Below are 18,189 nucleotides of genomic sequence, written 5' to 3'. Positions count from 1 at the left end.
CCAGGCCAGCGACAATACCCGATTTCCGCTCCGGCTGCCGGGCCGGGGGAGGCGGGTTTCCTCTCTCCGCCAGACCTATCCGTCCTGGGTGCAGTCAGGGCCGCGAGTGACGGATCACCCAGGCGCTGGTGCAATGCAGGGACAGGCAGGGCCGTTAGAAACCGCTGCACAGAGCAGGGTCAGGCTGAAGGGGGGCTTGCTTTGAGCAGCCGTGGGTCCAAGGCGAGCGGCTGGCCCAGGCGCGGCGCTGCTATTAAAACGCGCCAGGCACACATCAACTCCCTGGCCTCAATAGTGATCGCTGCTGCTCCTGGCGCGGTGGGCACTCTGATAAATGGATCGAAAGGATTCCCTGCTTCCACCCCCTCTCCAAACTGCTAGTCAACATGACTCCACTTCACATATTCTCCGAGGCTGCCCACAGCTTGGGGGGATGGGGGGGTGGACTCGTTTTTTCCTCCTCTCTGCAATGGCCAGATCAGGCTAGTGGCTCTTTCCACAATCCGACTAACACGGCCTGCCCTTCCTATGGAACATGGGAGCGAGATGGTGCCTGAGCGAGACAGATGCTGCTCTGCTCACGAGCCCCTGCCTGACCTGCTCAGTGCTGGCTGGGAACTCACTGTGCAGGCTGGAGCTCGCCCTGCCCGAAGGCCACAGCAGACGTCAAAGCCTCCGTGGGCTGCAGAAACCTCATGGCCCAGAGCTGAACAGGAGCAGAACTGGGGGGATTGGCCCTGGACTCTTCCTCAGCTCGTGGCCTCGACAAGATCTTGTGGCAGAGAGTTCCACAGGATAATTGTGCATGATGTGTAACAGCTAAATGCAGCAGAGTTCAGCAGCGGCCTCCCCTCTATGCTGCTCTGTCAGAGGCTACAAGAACGTGCTCCCCGGGGAAGGTCTGGGCCCTGTGCTCGGGCCACTCTTGGCTTTGAGGCTACCTCAGTCGATTTCCATTGCCGGGCTCCCCCAGGGCAGAGAGGCGCCATGTTGTGTGCAGAGGCGCCCTCCGCTGGCTCTTGGCTGGCATTGCAGGTCTGTGCTGGGATAGGTGTGAAGGCAGAACGCGCCCGGCTGCATTCAGAGAAGGTCAGAACTTTCCCGTTCCCATTCCCACCCCCTGCCATCCCTAGCAGAGGCCGGGGGGAAGGAGCTGTGTATTTTCTTACAGAAGGGACTGGAGTCCAGCAGCCCCTTGTCTCTACCGATGCCCAGAAAAGACGATGGTGACCTCCAGGACCGGCGTTAAGGAGGAAGCTGGAGACTCTCCCGTGCCAGGCGTCCCGCTGGGCAGCTGAGAGGGAACATTTATGGGAGTCTGTAACAGAGGACGTGCAAAGAGCAGCCCGGCTAGACGCAGCCAGCTCAGCCTCGTCCGTGCCCTCGGGATGTCGCAAGGCACAGGGAAGAGTCCCACTCGGACTGGAGATCTCTTTATTGAGTGAGCTCCTCTCCACCCAGACGCCCCAGTCCCTGGGCCCAGCACGGACCCAAACCCGACCCAATTCACCTGTACAACCCCCCGCTATTAACCCCTTCCTGCTCAGCACCGAGAATAAACCACCCAGGCGCTAACCTCCCCGCAATGCTTCGCCCAGTGGCAGCAGCGGCTCTCTGTGTGTGGGAAACCAGGACAGGCTGGGGGGCATCGGCACAGCTGTGTGTGGGGACCCCAGGGCTGGGCTAGCAGGGGGCCGCTGGTTGTGATTTATGAGCAATAAACTCAACCAACAGAAGACCCCCTGCTCCCAGCTCCCCACGGATTGGAGAGGTGACCCCGGGCCCTGCCAGCTGGTCTCCCCCTGCGTGCCCACGGGAGGGACTCGGCCACCCCCGCTGCCCGCCGTGGCTCTGCCCTAGATGCAGGTCTCACTGCCAGCCGCAGCCGTGCGCCGCTCTTCCTGCCTTTGCACTGCCTGCGTGAGCGAGCGCAGCTGCTCCCTGTGCCGCTCGCCCATCGCACCCATCTGGGCCTCCAGCCTCTGCAGCTGAGCCTCCTGCTTCCTCCTGGCATTCCTGTAGGCCAGCACCAGGGCGCTGCGGAGAGAGGCGGGCTCAGGAGCGGGGACCTGGCTCGCGGGAGGGGGCAGGAGAGGGAAGCTGCTCCCAGATCAGCTGCGGGGGAGTGGGGTCCGGTGGGTTAGAGCAGGGGGCTGGGAGCCAGGACTCCTGGGTTCCATCCCTGGCCCGGGGAGGGGAGTGGGGCCCAGTGGGTTAGAGCAGGGGCCTGGGAGCCAGGACTCCTGGGTTCCATCCCTGGCCCGGGGAGGGGAGTGGGGTCCGGTGGGTTAGAGCAGGGGCCTGGGAGCCAGGACTCCTGGGTTCCATCCCTGGCCCGGGGAGGGGAGTGGGGCCCGGTGGGTTAGAGCAGGGGGCTGGGAGCCAGGACTCCTGGGTTCCATCCCTGGCCCGGGGAGGGGAGTGGGGCCCAGTGGGTTAGAGCAGGGGCCTGGGAGCCAGGACTCCTGGGTTCCATCCCTGGCCCGGGGAGGGGAGTGGGGCCCAGTGGGTTAGAGCAGGGGGCTGGGAGCCAGGACTCCTGGGTTCCATCCCTGGCCCGGGGAGGGGAGTGGGGCCCAGTGGGTTAGAGCAGGGGCCTGGGAGCCAGGACTCCTGGGTTCCATCCCTGGCCCGGGGAGGAGAGTGGGGTCCGGTGGGTTAGAGCAGGGGGCTGGGAGCCAGGACTCCTGGGTTCCATCCCTGGCCCGGGGAGGGGAGTGGGGCCCAGTGGGTTAGAGCAGGGGGCTGGGAGCCAGGACTCCTGGGTTCCATCCCTGGCCCGGGGAGGGGAGTGGGGCCCAGTGGGTTAGAGCAGGGGCCTGGGAGCCAGGACTCCTGGGTTCCATCCCTGGCCCGGGGAGGAGAGTGGGGTCCGGTGGGTTAGAGCAGGGGGCTGGGAGCCAGGACTCCTGGGTTCCATCCCTGGCCCGGGGAGGGGAGTGGGGCCCAGTGGGTTAGATCAGGGGGCTGGGAGCCAGGACTCCTGGGTTCCATCCCTGGCCCGGGGAGGGGAGTGGGGCCCAGTGGGTTAGAGCAGGGGCCTGGGAGCCAGGACTCCTGGGTTCCATCCCTGGCCCGGGGAGGGGAGTGGGGCCCAGTGGGTTAGAGCAGGGGCCTGGGAGCCAGGACTCCTGGGGTCTCTCCCCAGCTCCTTCGCAGACGCCCTATGCGACCTCAGCTCCATTCCCACAGAGATCTGGGCTCTGCCTTTGTCTTTACCAAGCACTGGGAGCCATTCAAATGAGGCATCACCAGGTTGCTGCCCTCGGTCCTTTCCCCTCGGGGCGTGTTCCCCCAACTGGCACCTGTAGGCACCGGACACAGAGCTCTCAGGCCGGGCTGCAGTCCCAGGAGAGTGGCAGGAGGGAGCCCTGGGAGAGTCTGGCCTGAGGCGGGGGGTGCAGGGGCTCCCGGCGGGGCCTTGGGGGGTGAGCGCCGGGATTCTCCATCCCCACCTGTGAGCCTGGAAGAAGTCTCTGGTGATCCCGACGCACTGGGCCTGCTGCACCCGGCTGGCTGCGCCGCGCTGCTCCAGGGAGGCCGCCAGGCCCTGGGCTTGGCCCCTCAGCTCCCTGCTCCTGCCACAGAAACAAAGGCTTGAGAGAGGGTGTCACAGATCCTGGGGAGAGGGGAGCTCCCCTGCCCCCCACACTGAGACTGGATCTCCCCCTGCCCCCTCGCCCACGATGGGATCTCCCCTCCCCCCAGCCACTGGCTGAGTCTCCAGCCGTGGGGCACTGCACTGCACCCAAGATCTTTCCACTCTGTGCCCCCCAGCCAGGCAGGGGCCCCGATTCCTCCCCCCAGCCTGCGGCCCCCGTGCAGTCAGTGACGCTGGGAGGGCAGCAGCAGGGACATGGGGCTCCCCCAGGAGGGAGGGGGTGCTCACCGGGCCAGCGCCCCAACCAGCTCCAGCATCATTGTCTCCCGATCCAGGGCAGCCTGGGGTCTCGCCGCTTCTGCCTCCCGTCTCCCCACATCCTGGAGAAACCCAAGAACATCCCTGAGCTCCCCCGGCACCGCGCAGCGGCTGCTGGGACAGGGCCCGGGGGCACCTGACAAGCCCAGCTCACAACCTCCGCGTCAGCTGGGCTCAGAACCCACCGACGCCCCACCCCCGGGAGAGACATGGGGGTCACAACGGCCTCTCGGCTCGTGAAGCCGGCAGAGGCCCCAATTCTCACCTGGATCCCCCTTGCGGCGCCCTCCACCCTGTCCCCCAGGCGGGGCAGATCCCCCCTTCCATGGGCCATTTACACCAGTACACAATGGATGTGAAACGCCCCAGTCGGGGCAGAGCTGCTCTCCCTTTGGGGTCCGTGGCTGCCTCGTGGGCCAAGCCCCAGGGAATTTCCCTTTTGTCCCTGCGTTTCCCTGACCACCTCCAGGTACATCCCTCTTCCTCGGGGCCCAGACGGGTGGGGCTGCTGGCCAGCTGGCCACGCCTGTGTCTGCGCCCAGCCCGACGTACCCCGAAGCAGCTGCTGCAGCTGGTGCTGTCTCCACTGCTGCTGCTCCCGGAGCTGGGGCACCGGCCCCGCTGCTCGTCCAGCTCCCCCTGCAGGTGCTCGATGAGCAGCAGATGGGCAGCCTCCTGGGCCCGGTGCATGTAGGTGCAAAGCTCCAGGCCTCGCGTCTCCTTCTCCGCCAGGTGCAGCCGGGTCTTCAGATCCGCCATTGCCTCCTGGGGCCAGAGGGAGGCGCCATCAGGGAGTGGCTGGCCCTGGGCCATGGCGGGCTCCGCTCCCCAGGCCTGGCCCTTCCAGCCCGAGCTAAACGCAGGGTCCCAATAGCTGCAGCAGATCTCCTGGCTCGTGTCCCTCTGCAGGGAGCAGCCACAAGAGAGTCCCGCGTGCTTGACAATCCTGCCACTAGAGAGCCACATGCCCCACGTGTTGTGCTCCCCCAGCCCCTCACCCCACCCTCTGGGCTCCCGCTATGGCCTGCTCAGCAGTTACCCCAGTAATAATATTTCACAAACATTAAGCCAGCCTCCCAGCCCTCTGTGTCCCTGATTTACAGCAAGGGAAACTGAGGCACCGGAGTGTGTGTGTGTGGGGGGGGGATGTGAATTGCCCAAGGTCACCCATCAGGTCTGTGACAGAGCCAGAAATAGAACCCAGGAGTCCTCACACACACACACACACACTCACACACTCTAGCCACTAGACCTCTCTCCCCTCCCAAAGCCAAAAACAAAACCCAGAAGTCCAGCTCCCCCCGACCCCGACCTGGCTCTAATCACTAGGCCGCACTCCCCTCCCAGAGCCAGGAACAGAACCCTGGAGTCCTGGCTCCCCGCCCTGCACTCTGGCCACTAGTCCAGGCCGCCTTGCCCCGTGCCTACCCTGATGGCCACTAAGTCGTGCAGCAGCTGCGGCTTCTCCATCTTTGGCCTTGGTGTCTCTCCGGGCAGGACCCCGCCTGCGACCCTGACGGCCTCGTCCACCATGGCCTTGATGGCGTCGTTACTCTGGATCACGGCACCGGCGGAACCAGGCGCCGCCTGGCAGCCCAGATCCAGCAGGGAGACCTCCACGGAGGCCTGCTCCGCTCGCAGCCGCCGGATGTACTCGTACAGGGTCCCCTCCTCTGCCCCTCCGGGCCCCTGGGCCCCGGGGCTGGGGGCGCTGCTGGGATGGAGAGGTGTCGAGAGCAGGCTGGGAGAAGGGGGAGGAGGGGGCCCAGCAGCCCATGGACCTGGGTTTGGGGCTCAAGGTCCCATCCCTGGCATGGGGGGGCAGGGAGCTCTGGGGTAGGCGGCTGATGTTCCGTCCCCTGGGGGGGCTCAGAGTTCCATCCCACTGGATGGGGGGCGCTCTGGGGCTCGGGGTCCCATCCCCCGGGGCTCAGATCAGAGTCTCGGGGCCCCTTTCAGAAGCCTGCAGCCCTGCTCCCATTGGAGCTCTGCTACCTTTTCCATCCACGGGTCCCGGCAGCCCCGTCCTGCCCCGCCCCGGCCTCCTCGCCCTCGGGCTCCGCTCTCCCCAGGAACCTCCTGGCCTCGTCCAGCACGGCCCCCGTCCTGCCGCCGGGGCTGTTGGGGGCGCGCGCCCCAGGCTCTCCTAGAGCAGGGAACAAACTCATGCTGGTGCGTCCTCGGCAGGCAGGCAGGGCCCCCCGCTCCTGGCCGGGATGGGCCCGGGGCAGAGCCAGGCCCATGGCAGCCGGTTCCCCCCTCCCCTCTGGGGGCGCCGTCGAGTGATGGGCTCCCCCCACCCCCCCTGAGCTGCTAACCCCCCAGCAAGGGGCGTTTGGTGGCTGCGGGGACTCACCTTTGTCCAGGGCGTCTCCCTCCTCCACGGGCTCCAGCCAGGGCCCCAGCTTCACCCCGGCCAGGGGCAGCAGCACCTCGTAGGCCTCCATGCAGCGCTCGCTGCCGGGCCGAGCACAGAGAGCAGCCTGAGAGCTGGCGGGGCCCCCAGCCCCTCGTAACCTATCCTGAGCCCCACAACCCCTCTCGCCCCTCCTGAGCCCCCCCAGCCCCTCACACCCCCTCCTGAGCCCCCCCAGCCCCTCGTAACCCACCCTGAGCCCCCCCAGCCCCTCGTAACCCACCCTGAGCCCCCCCACAACCCCTCGCTGCCCCTCCTGAGCCCCCCACAACCCTCTCGCCCCTCCTGAGCCCCTCAGCCCCTCACACCCCCTTCTGAGCCCCCCCAGCCCCTTGTAACCCACCCTGAGCCCCCCACAACCCCTCGCAGCCCCTCCTGAGCCCCCCAGCCCCTCGTAACCCACCCTGAGCCCCCCAGCCCCTCGTAACCTATCCTGAGCCCCCCACAACCCTCTCGCCCCTCCTGAGCCCCTCATCCCCTCACACCCCCTCCTGAGCCCCCCCAGCCGCTCGTAACCCACCCAGAGCCCCCCACAACCCCGCGCAGCCCCTCCTGTGCCCCCCAGCCCCTCGTAACCTATCCTGAGCCCCCCCACAACCCGTCGCAGCCCCTCCTGAGCCCCCCAAAACCCCTCTCGCCCCTCCTGAGCCCCCCCAGCCCCTTGTAACCCACCCTGAGCCCCCCACAGGTCCTCGTAACCCCTCCTGAGCCCCCCAGCCCCTCGTAACCTATCCTGAGCCCCCCACAACCCCTCGCAGCCCCTCCTGAGCTCCCCCCCCCCCACTAGGGGCGGCTCCAGGCACCAGCGCAGCAGGCCGCGGGGGGCGGCCCGTCGGTTGCCATGAGGGCGGCAGTCAGGCTGCCTTCGGTGACATGCCTGCAGGAGGTACGCCGGTCCCGCGGCTTCGGCGGCAATTTGGCAGTGGGTACGCCAAAGGCGTGGGACTGGCGGACCTCCCTCAGGCAAGCCGCCGAAAGCCGCCTGACTGCCGTGCTTGGGGCGGCAAAATACATAGAGCCGCCCCTGCCCCCCACACGCTCTCCCAAGCCCCGGAGCCCCCCGTGCCCCTGCCCCTCCCACACAGTCCATTCCCGCTCCCTACCCAGCTCCACCCCCTCTCCCCATGGGGGATCCCGGTGCGGGTCTCGGGGCCAGGCCCCTCACCTGTACTGCGCGGCCAGGCGCAGGGCCGTGCTGTTGGACTCGTGCTGCCCCAGCAGCATGCTGAGCCGCTCCGAGTGGCCCTTCCACTCCCGCAGCGTCCCCGAGAGCAGCTGGTTCAGGCCTTTGAGCCGCTCGATGCACCTGTGGGGGGAGGCGCGGCGCTGACGGGGATCCGACTGGAGGGGCAGGGCTGGCTCCCGGGGGAGCCCAGGGAAGGGCCGGTCTATAACCCACCCAGCTCTTCCGCATCCCCGAGTGATGCCCAGACAAATACACCTCCCGTGCTAGCCACACATCCTCCTCCCACAGGGACCCTCGCCACCCGTCAATGCAGCTCTGGAACCACCCCCAGGGGGCGCCACTGGACACCCTGCAGCCCTCCCCAGCCCGGAAATTCAGCCCAGGACTCCCGCTTCACCCCAGGAGGAGGATGTGCCAAATACTGGGGCCATGGCGGCATTTCATTGCACCATCCTTGGGGGCGGGGGCAGAAAGGGATTGCCCATTATAGCTTTGGACGTGAGAGTCTGCTTAATGCAGGGGACTGAGAGCCAGGACTCCTGGGTTCTATTCCCGCTTTGGGAGGGGAATGGGGTCCAGCGTTTAGTGCAGGGGAGGGGGATCAGGACTCCTGGCTTCTATTCCTGGATCTTCTAGCCCAGACTTCCTCTGTGACTTTGGGTGAGTCACTTCCCCTTTCTGTGCCTCAGTTTCCCCTGTCTGTGCCGGGGGATGATCACACTCATTGGTGGGGAGGGGCCTGGTGTGAGGCTGCCCTGTCCAACGTGTAAAGTACTTGGCGATCCTCTGCCCTCACCCTCGCAGCTGCTGCGTCCGAGCTTCCCACTCCCTGACGTGGCTCTCCGACGCCAGGGGACGGTGCTGAGGGAACAGGCGGCAGAGGTGCTGGGTGCTGGAGCAGCTCTGAAAGCACCGGATCAGGCTCTGGGCCGCGGCAACTGGGTCCTGCAGCAGGGATGACAAACAAAGGAATGAGCCTGTGCCTAGCAGAGGCTGCGGGTGGGTGTTAAAGACACCCTGCAGGATGGCGACGGGCCTGGGTCCCCAGAGGGCTGGGATGGGGCATGCGGGTGCTAGTCGAAATGACACCCAGGGTGGGGCATTAACAAAGCTGCGGTTAAACACTGCAGCAAGGATGGACCTGCCCTGCTAAAAGCTGGTGTCACAATTCATGGCCACCTGGGACCAGTGGCCAAGCCATCAGTGGAGACTGGCCCAACCCTCTCCCCTGGCTGTGAGAAGCTGGCTGTTGTAGTCGCTCTGGCCAGCCCCTGGAGGGAGACATGGTCACACGCCCGCAGCCCGTGTATTACACCCCCTGCCTGTTGCAGGTGGTGCACACAGGGCCTGATCCAAAGCCCTGTGGTCAGCTGGGGAGGCTTTCCATTGGCTGCAGTGGGCTTTGGAGCAGGCCTGCAGCTGGCTGGCAGCTGCTCGTCCTGGCTCTGAGCTCGGCAGCCACGTAACCCCGCAGCCTGGGGAGCTGTGGCCCGGCTGGCATCCTGACCCCTGCAGTGAGCAGGACCTAGCGGGATGGGATGGAGAAGCAGCACGGAGACCTGGGCCAGCCCCTGGCACTGCACTCACCTGGAATGGCCAGGGCTCCCCTTCCCCGCCGGGGCTGACGGACCCCCTGGTACTGACAGTGTCACTGGCAGATGCTGAAGGGCTGCAGGGCTGGGACGGCATCTCCATTCTGAGCAGTGAGTCCTGCAGCTCCTTGACCTGAACAGAGAGCGGCACCCGTCACTCACCTCACGGCTGCTGCACAAGGGCGACCGGAGTAGCTCCATGGAAGTGAGAAGTGTGAGTCTGGATTGCACCAGCGGCACAGAGATCAGACTGATTCTGACAGCACTTTCACTGCAGGGGAAGCGGTCGGATCCCCCAGGAAATGAACATGTCGAGTCCGCACAGATCCCAGAGCTTGTGAAACTGAGGTCCTCACATCCCAACACGGACACTGTGAAATCCCTCCCTCTTTCAGTGCCCCGTCACTCAGCCACCTTGCAGTGGAATAGCTCAGCAGGCTGAGCAGAACCCTGCTTCCTGGGGCCCAAGAGCTCCATTCCCAGGGAGGTGGCTCAGCCTCCTGAGGCAGGTAATGTGACTCCCACGCTTTTTGCCACAAGATGAGAAATCACGGATTCAATGAATCAGAAGGTGGGTGTGGAACAAAACAGCAGGGCCACCCGGGGGGGGGGGCAAAGGGGGCAATTTGCCCCGGGCCCCGGGCTCCGCAGGGGCCCCCAAGAGAAGAGCGGAGGCTCCCGCCTCTGCCCCTCTCCTGGAGCCTCAGCGTGTCCGGCAGGGCCCCTGAGCCCCGCCCCGCTCAGAGACGGTCCCGCCCCGGCCCCAGCCCCAGCCTCTTACCGAGCACGTCTCTGGCGGGGCCTGAGCTCCGTCCCGCTCAGAGCGCCGTGGGGAGGGGGCGGGGCAGCTGCCTCCGCTCGGCGTGGAGCTCACAGCCCCGCCCCCTCACCACACGGCTCTGAGCGGGACGGAGCTCAGGCCCCGCCGGAGACGTGCTCGGTAAGAGGCCGGGGCCGGGGCCGGGGGTGGGAGCAGGACCGGGACTGGGGGCGGGGGCTGGGAGTGGGACCCGCCGCCGCCGCTGCCGCCGAAGCGCAGCCCGGTCTTCGGCGGCGGGGGGCCCCTTCTGTTCCGGGACCCGCCGCCTAAGTGCCCGGAAGGCCCGCGGCGGGGACCCCCCCCCCCGCCACCGAATTACCGCCGAAGACCGGGCTGCGCTTCGGCGGCGGTCCCGCTTCAGCGGTAATTCGGCGGCGGGGGGCTCCCGCCACGGGTCTTCGGGGCACTTTGGCGGCGGGTCCCGGAACGGAAGGGCCCCCCGCCGCCGAAGACCCCGGGCCCCCGGAATCCTCTGGGCGGCCCTGCAAAACAGCTACAAACACACAGGCTTCCCCACAGCTTGAGTTCTAGCTTTGTCTGCTTTGTTTACCAGGCAGCACCCCCACCCCACATGGAACGCTACACAGCACTCAGTGACATCTAGTGGCCAAATAAAATACAGCAAATAAAAAGATCACCCATGTGACTAGGTGCTTGAGACCTTCCCAAATGAGGTCCTGGCTGCTCTGCATGGACAGTAAAACATCCATTGCACTAGTCAGAAGACCTGAACCTACCACCCCTGGCCAAAAGTCTCTTTTCCCGCAGTGTGCAGCACTGCTGCCCTGCTCCCGGACTCAAAGGTGGCTGCGTGTCAGTGGCAGGAGAGATCCCCGCTGTCATGCATACCTTTCTCTGGAGCTTCTCCCATTCCTCCTGGAATGCTTGCAGGGTGACCTTGGACCTGCTTAGCTCCTCCTCCTTGCTCCCTAGCGCCACCCGGAGAGCCGCGTTCCTCTCTGCATATGTGGCTATTTCATTCTTGATCCAGCTCATGTCCTCTGCTGAGAGCCCTGGGCTGGCCTCGCTCATCTTCTCCCCCGGCACCCTGGGTGCTGCCTTCCAGGGACAGCTCCCGTTGTCCTCCGGGAGTCCCGCAAGACCCCCCAGGCCTCGTTCTAGCTCTTCCAGGGTCTGGAAATGCAACCCCCACACCCATCCCAGTCACCCACCAAAGCTACAGTCACTGCATCATGCCAGGAGTTCTGAGCTCTCCCTAAGTCTGTGTAAGGCACCTGTCACCTTGGTATCTAGGCTTCATTGCATCCACACCACCTCTGATTCCAGGCAATTTAAACACAATCCTCCAAGATCAGGGGACTGGCTGGCTCGAGAGGGGCACCTGACTCAATCTGCCCCCAGGGCGGGGGGACTGGATGGCTTAGGGGGAGGCAGCCCTGATGGCTACTTGGTGGCCTCTAGGGGGTATGTGCCGGCAGGTCTTGGTGCACTTCCACCTCAGACACCATCCCAACTGGCTGTAACTGTCCCCTCGTGGGTACCCTCTGCAGAGAGGACTGGCCAGGCCCCAGAGACCCAGCTGCCAGAGGGTCTGGGCAGGACAGAGCTGGGGCCCAGTGCCAGGGCAGATCGGGGCGACTGCACAGGGAAGGCAAATCCCGCCTGTCCCAGCGTGGGGCGGCTGAGAGCCCAGGGCAGGTGTTCGGAAGGGAGAGGGGAGGGGGGCGGTTAAGAAAGTGGGGGCAAGGAGGTCTGCTCACCTTGGCTATCTGGGCCCACTCCTCCCCCACCGCGCTGGGGCCGCCCGCGTCCGTCTCCCCACCAGCGCTTCCAAGCAGCTGAGCACGGCTCCGCCGGGAGAACACGGCGTTCTCCAGAGAGGTCACAGCCTGCTGGAGATCTAGGAACACGTCGGAGTTGCCTCCTAGCCGGGGAGAGATGGGGACGAGTTGGGGGGAGGCCCGGTGGGGCTCGTGCCCCTTCCATCCTCAAGGATCTGGGCTGCATCCCAGAGAGGTTGCCGTGAAGAGGGACAGACCCAACAGCATGGGCAACGGCTGTGGCTCCTCTCAGTGCACAAGGGGACGGAGCTCCCAGCACCACACGGCACCTACCACCTGCGTGGATTTAGCAGCAGGCCCGTCGTCGGAGCGCGGGGCAGGAAGAGAGGGGCCCATGAGTCTGTACCACCAGGAAGCAGCTGGCAGGCTTTGCCCTCGGCCATGGCATCCCTGGGTTCACCCCCTTCAATCATGGCAGTCCCGTCCCGCCTCCCCCCAGCTCCGCAGGCCTGTGCACCGTTGCCTCGGGCCGTCGTTGCAGGGACCCAGGTGGGCCAAGGCAACGCAGCAGCATCCCGATGGGATGAACACAGGGGGCGGCGACCCTGACTGGGGATGGCTTCCATACACAATAGGCAGCCTGCCACTTCTGGGACTCAGGATCTCTCAGGAACCTGAGCACGGGGGAGCCGGCTCTGGTGAGAACGGGGCCCCTGGCAAAACGAAACCCTTTCAGTGATAATAAACCTTGTCAAGAGCTCTTCCCTCAGCGATCTCAAAGTATTTGACATAGCAGGGGTGGTATCATTTTCCTCATTTCACAGCTGGGGAAACTGAGGCATGGAGGTGGGAAGTGACTTGCCCTGGGTCACTCAGCAGGCCAGTAGCAGAGGCAGGAATAGAACCCAGAAGACCTGGGTCTACCCACGAGACCTCATTGCCTCCAAAAGGCATGGGATAGCTTGGGGCAGATATAATGACCCCCCCTTTACCTTCCTCCATGCAGCCCATGGGGAACGGACGGATGGCCAGGCTCCGGGGCGTCTGCACACACCTGGGAAGGCTCGCTGTGTATTCGGAGCACTGGTCTGAATACTCATCTTCCTCTCTGCAGGAAATCAAAGCCAGAGGATGCCCAGGGAGAGAGTGGTCAACTCCACTTCCCCCGGGGACATGGCAAAGGAGGCCACTGATGTTAGACAGCTGAGTTCCAGGTGCGAGTCTGAAACCAGCCCTCTAGAACACCCATATTTTGCTGCCAGATTAATATTATGCCACTGAGCAACAGTGACATCTAGTGAGCACATGCATTAATAGCAAGTGTCTGTTCCCAGAGCCCCTTCAGTGCAGCCTTGCAAAATTAGAATCGTGTTTTTTCATTTCGTTTTCATGGGTGAGAAAAATATCAGGAGTTTTTTCATCATCATGGGACAGGAGGACAAGAAAATTGTGGCTCTGAGCCCATAAATGTTCATGACACTTGGACAGGTCTGATCAAAAGCGGGGGGTTAGCCAGTTCCTGTCTTGGCAAAGTCACGGCTAGATGAAGCCAGGCAGGTCAGACCACAGCAGCCAGTCCAGAGCCTTTAAAGGAGGCCATGTTGTCAGCTAAGGAATCAGATGCACAGACACCATGGTGACGGGCAGCGTACAAGACCCGGAATAGAATAGGATGGAATAGATGACAAAGAGCATCTTTCCTACAAGCTGTACCCAGAACTGCTTCACAGAGTAGCAAAGGGTCAGAGAAACTGAGGGCTACCAGCCGGGGAGGCGCGGGGGGTTTCAGGTGAGAATGAGAGCTGATGAAGTGGCGACGCTGTTCCTGATGGCAGAGGAGAAGGCTCTCGCGCCCCAGCGGAGGAGCTAGGACGGACAGACAGACAGAAAGGGAGCTATTGCTCTGAGAGGCCAGGTCTCTGGCACAGGCTGGAGGATAATTTTGAACTGGCCCCTGGAGCGAACAGAGTCGGGGACGGTTTGAATACGGAGTGGAAGTGGGTGTGGGAGAAGGGGAGGGGCAGGACACTGGGGAGTGGGGCTGAAAGGAAGCCACAGGGCCATAGGCCATCGGCAGGGCGAGAGGAGGCGAAGGCCTGGGCAAGGATTCATGGACAATCAGTCCCAGGCCCAGCGCGGCTGTATCAACCCCAGTCCTGCGCTACCAACAGAAACGGAACCCCGAGCCATCCACAACGCAGCACAGACCACTAGAGACAGGTTCCATTAGCCGGCAGCAGTAGCGGGCTGTTATCCTCCGTGGGGAGCAGCCGCTCGAGGGCGACGTAACACACACTTAGCGGGTGAATTACAGGAAGCTCAGCAGGCCAGAGTGCCTGGCCCTACAAAGGGCTAGAGGTGGATGTGTTTATCCCCACCTGGCATTGCTGCTCTATGCCACAACACCAACAGTGTTAACTGCATGCCAGCCAGTGCCCACCTGAGGGGGCTCCTGATGTCCCAGGAGCTGTTGGCAGGGCCTTTAGGGGACTGTGACAAGCAGGGCAGGTACCTGGTTCTCCTCTGCTGCAGCCGCTCGGCCTTGCTGTGGAGCTGGGCGATGGTGACGAGCAGCGTGGTGATGTGCTCCTCGTAGCGCAGGATTGCCCGCTCGTCCGCCCCTGCTACATCAGCCTCCTCCTCCCTCTCGGAGATTGAGTCCAGCTCGCCCTGCAGAGAACCCCAGACATCTCAGGCTCCTTCCATGCCAAAGGATCTGAGAGCCCTGTACCGACCCCGGCCCTGAGTCCCTGCATCCTGTCGCTGCCACCAGTGCAAAGCGCTACGTTCAGATTCAGCAGTGTTTCCCAGTCACTTTGCATGGTAAACAACAGCACCAGGCGTAGGGCCACAGAGAATCGGGCCAAGAGGGCACCCACCCACCAGTGAATTGCTAAAGCAGCCTGCTCTGGTGTGGAACGCATCAGCCAGTCTGAACTAGCTGCACAACACAGCAATTTCTAGGACAGGAAGTAAAGAATATGGTGGCCAGATGAAAGGTTTCAGGGAGACAGAAGGCCCCAAGCATGCAAAAGTCATGAACCAGTCTCCCAATAATCCAGACGCTGGTTTGAAAATCCTGAGATTTTACAAGTGAAACATTGGGGGTGTTTATTCACCTTTTGGGTTTTGAACCTTTGGGGGTCACATTTTCAAGCTCTTCTCCACAGCCAGGAGGGCTGGGATCTGACTTTTAAAAAAATGGAAGCTGAAATTCTCCCATAATCAACTGACTCCAGCAGCTGGAGCTTTAAAGGGGGGAAAAACAGCAAAATGACAAGAGTGTGTGTTGGAATGGGGCCAGGACACTAGAGGATGGGGGGTAACCCCCTGAGTCCTGCCGAGAGCGCCACAGGATCTTTAATGACCACACAGGCTCGGGATGCCTGTTTCACCCCTCAGCACCCCCATCAACCCCCCTCGCACCGGGTCATTGTTTGGATCATCGGCACCACTCACTCAGCACCGTGGGCTTCGTTTGGAGGGCTCCCATCCAACCACTGGGCAAGCCCACCCCTGCTTCATGCCTGCCAGACTCTGCAGTGGTGCAGCTACAGCCCGCCCAAGCAGCCTGGATTTGGAAGCTGTGCTAGGGAGATGCTACTCCTCCTATGGGGTGACATTCCCCCGGGCAGAGAGGCCACCCTGTGACCTCAGCAGCACATCAGTCCCGTTACAGCCTATGCAAGGAATAAGCGGCTCCTGGTTCCTCTCCATGCCCCTGCGGCTGGTGCTTTTACACGCCATGCCATGCCCACCTGCAGCTTCCCGCCTGCGCCCCCTTTGGGCTGAGGGGGCAGTGCAGCCCTCCATGGGTCGTTAGCAGCGGGTGTGTTAGCATCCCAGCCAGCACAGAATAGAACCAGGAAAGGCTGGAGCCGCTTCCTGTTTTCACTGGGAACAATGTCCTCCCCGCAGCAGGAGCGAGGTCAGCACAGGGTTAGTGCACTGGTGCCTGGCGTGAGCAGGGAGCCCCCCCCCCCCCACCCTGGGCCAGCGCCCCCCACCGCTCACTCTGGGCATGCTGGGTACCCTGGCGCTCCTGGGGAGTACACGCTGCTCGCGCTAGGGCCCTTTCCCCAGGGCAGTACAGGATCCCTGCAGCTGGGGGGGATCCTGCTGCGTGAGGGTGGGATTTCTGGAGCTGCCTGCCCATGCAATGCCGCTAGGGTGACCAGACAGCAAATGTGAAAAATCGGGATGGGGTGAGGGGTGATAGGAGCCTATGTAAGAAAAAGACCCAACAATCGGGACGGTCCCTATAAAATCTGGTCACCCTAGATGCCGGGCTCCTCCTGCAACCCCACGTGCAACTGGCTCATGAGGAGCAGGGCTAGGACTGCCAGTCCCACCCGTGGATCCGCTAGCCAATCCCCACTCCCTGGGGATCAGTCTGTTCCCCGCAGGCTCCTGAGAGAGTCAGGCAGGGAGAGCGAGACAGGGGCCCAGGGTGCCTCGTCCTCCCCCCCTGCCGAGCAGCACAGCAAGTCTAAACCCTGCCCCCTCCGAGAGCAATTGCAAAGCCAAGCCAGACCCATAACCCCCCTGCCTGCAAGGAGACGCTCCCTTGTCCAGCCCCCACCCCCAGGAGGAAGCCACTTGCCTTCTCCATCCCTGTCCCTTTGTCCCTCTCTCCTTCCGCACGAGAGGAGTCGCGTCAGGATCCGATCCCTGGGGCGGGAGGTTAGTCACTGGAAGCAGCAGGGTCCTATCGCTGTGGTGACAAAACCAGGCAACACCATCGCGTTTAGAAGCCCCTTCTCAGCAGCTGCTCTCCAAGACCCCTGGCCTAGCGCAGCCCAGCCACCTATCAGACCATCCCAGTGCGGGGAGAATATGGCTCTGCCGGGACCTCCCCGCCATCTGTGCTGCTTCCCGGCCCATTCCCATTTCCCGATCCTGTGTCTATTTCCTCTCCCTTGGCTGCAGGCGCGGCCTCCGGCTCTGTTGCCCTTTAACTCTTGCGCGTCCCGTCGACAGGAAGGTGGAGCTGGTTCGGTCCTGCCCTTGGCCTTTGCTACAGCTGAATGAAGCGTAAGCCTCTAGCTGGACCCAGAGGAGTGTTCGAAAGATCCTGCAGGTTGGAAGGTACCTGGGGACAGTTATAAAGTGTCCGGCATTGGTTGCGGCCATAGCCCTGCCCTGCCTGACAGGGCTGTGAGGTGCTCAGTCACGGAGGCCTGATAAGTGTCTAGACAGAGGGCTGGGTCTGTCACATCTGAGACCCCTTCAAGTGGGGCAGCCAAGGGTATGTCTGCACTATGGAGCCCATGTCGGCAGAGCCCCCGCGTGTGGATGCAGCCTAGGCTGGCTGGAGGAGTTTTCCTGTCGGCGTAGGAAGCCCATCTCCCCAGACAATGTTAGCTACACTGACAGAGGCTCTGTTCCGTTGGCACAGTGGTGTCTACACTGGAGTTTGTCCCCACCCTGACCAGGGGCGGCTCTAGGAATTTAGCCGCCCCAAGCACGCTGGCCCCGCGGCTCCGGGGGAACAGAGGTCCACCGGAGCCACGGCAGCAGCAGACCCTCCGCAGGCACGTCTGCAAGAAGTCCCCCGGAGCCGCGGGACCAGCGGACCCTCCGCAGTCATGCCTGCGGCAGGTCCACCTGTCCCGCGGCTCCGGTGGACCTCCCGCAGGCATGACTGCGGAAGGTCCCCCGGAGCCGCCTGCCGCCCTGCCGGCAAAATGCCGCCCCAAGCGCGCGCTTGGGTCTGGAGTCGGCCCTGACCCTGACAGACGTAGTCACGCTGACAGACTTTTCAGTGTGGATCGGGCCTCAGGCCAAGTCTGCACTAAAAAGTGAGGTCGACCTAGCTACGTCACTGGGTGTGTGTGGGTGTGTGTGTAAGTGTAAAATCCACATGCCCTGAGAGACATCGCTAAGCTGAGCGAACCCCCTGCAAAGCCTCCTGTTGCCCTAGCTACTGGCCCTCCTGTCGTTGTGGTGAGTGCCACAGCTGCAGTGTTTCTAGCGAAGGCATAGCTTAGGATTTGATATGAGACGCCTGTCCCAGAGCACCGGCGACACTGGAAGGCATGTTATTCTTTGGGTTTTGCCATGGCACCCAGGAGTCCCAGTCATGGCCCAGGCACCCATTGTGCTAGGGGCTGTACAAAGACAGGACAAACAACCCCTGCCCCCAGCAGGTATTAACCACAAGCTGAAGTTTATGGCTGTATGCAAATTAGCCTGTGGAATAATGTACATACAATGGCACCTATGGAGCTGGGAAGAACTTCGTAGCTACCCATGTTGTGTGAGGGGAGGATTTAGGGCTATATGCAAATTTGAGAAAATATGCACCTCAGAGATATGCAAATTCTGATGCGCCACGAGGGCAGGTCTGTGCAGGGGCGGGTGATTGGCGAGCACCAGGCTCGGGGGAGTGGGGGAGGGGCTGGGTTCGCCACTGGCTCGGGGGCAGCGAGGGAGGCCCAGGAAACTATATCTCCCAGCGGCCCTAGCGCTGGCCCAGGCCACTTCTGGGTTGCGGATCGCTGCGGGAGAGGCC

At 63.4% G+C, this 18,189-nt stretch overlaps 1 protein-coding gene across 1 annotated transcript; it reads right to left on the bottom strand.

Annotated features, from left to right (window-relative positions):
• Positions 1-778: 778 nt before the first annotated feature.
• Positions 779-16,521, bottom strand: USHBP1 (USH1 protein network component harmonin binding protein 1). The gene is made up of 15 exons (XM_044998309.1): positions 16,279-16,521; positions 14,188-14,345; positions 12,668-12,783; positions 11,655-11,818; positions 10,783-11,067; positions 9,109-9,246; positions 8,318-8,466; positions 7,501-7,641; positions 6,276-6,376; positions 5,915-6,065; positions 5,348-5,633; positions 4,472-4,684; positions 3,890-3,981; positions 3,456-3,578; positions 779-2,037 (listed from the first exon to the last, which is right to left on the bottom strand). Exons 1-15 carry the CDS (start codon positions 16,285-16,287, stop codon positions 1,857-1,859), a joined length of 2,307 nt encoding a protein of 768 aa, XP_044854244.1. The 5' UTR covers positions 16,288-16,521; the 3' UTR covers positions 779-1,856.
• Positions 16,522-18,189: the final 1,668 nt, after the last annotated feature.

Source organism: Mauremys mutica, chromosome 24, assembly GCF_020497125.1.
Source record: "Mauremys mutica isolate MM-2020 ecotype Southern chromosome 24, ASM2049712v1, whole genome shotgun sequence".
NCBI lineage: Eukaryota > Metazoa > Chordata > Testudines > Geoemydidae > Mauremys > Mauremys mutica.
Note: the sequence above shows the minus strand (reverse complement) of the source record. Positions and strands in the feature narration are given on the sequence as shown.

Excerpts from the sequence above, each read along its gene's own strand:
- USHBP1 (XM_044998309.1), bottom strand. Across the intron at positions 11,068-11,654 it reads AGTGGGCCCAGATAGCCAAG|ACCCTGGAAGAGCTAGAACG; the intron begins GTGAGCAGACCT and ends TTGCATTTCCAG. Across the intron at positions 8,467-9,108 it reads GGGAGCCCTGGCCATTCCAG|GACCCAGTTGCCGCGGCCCA; the intron begins GTGAGTGCAGTG and ends TCCCTGCTGCAG.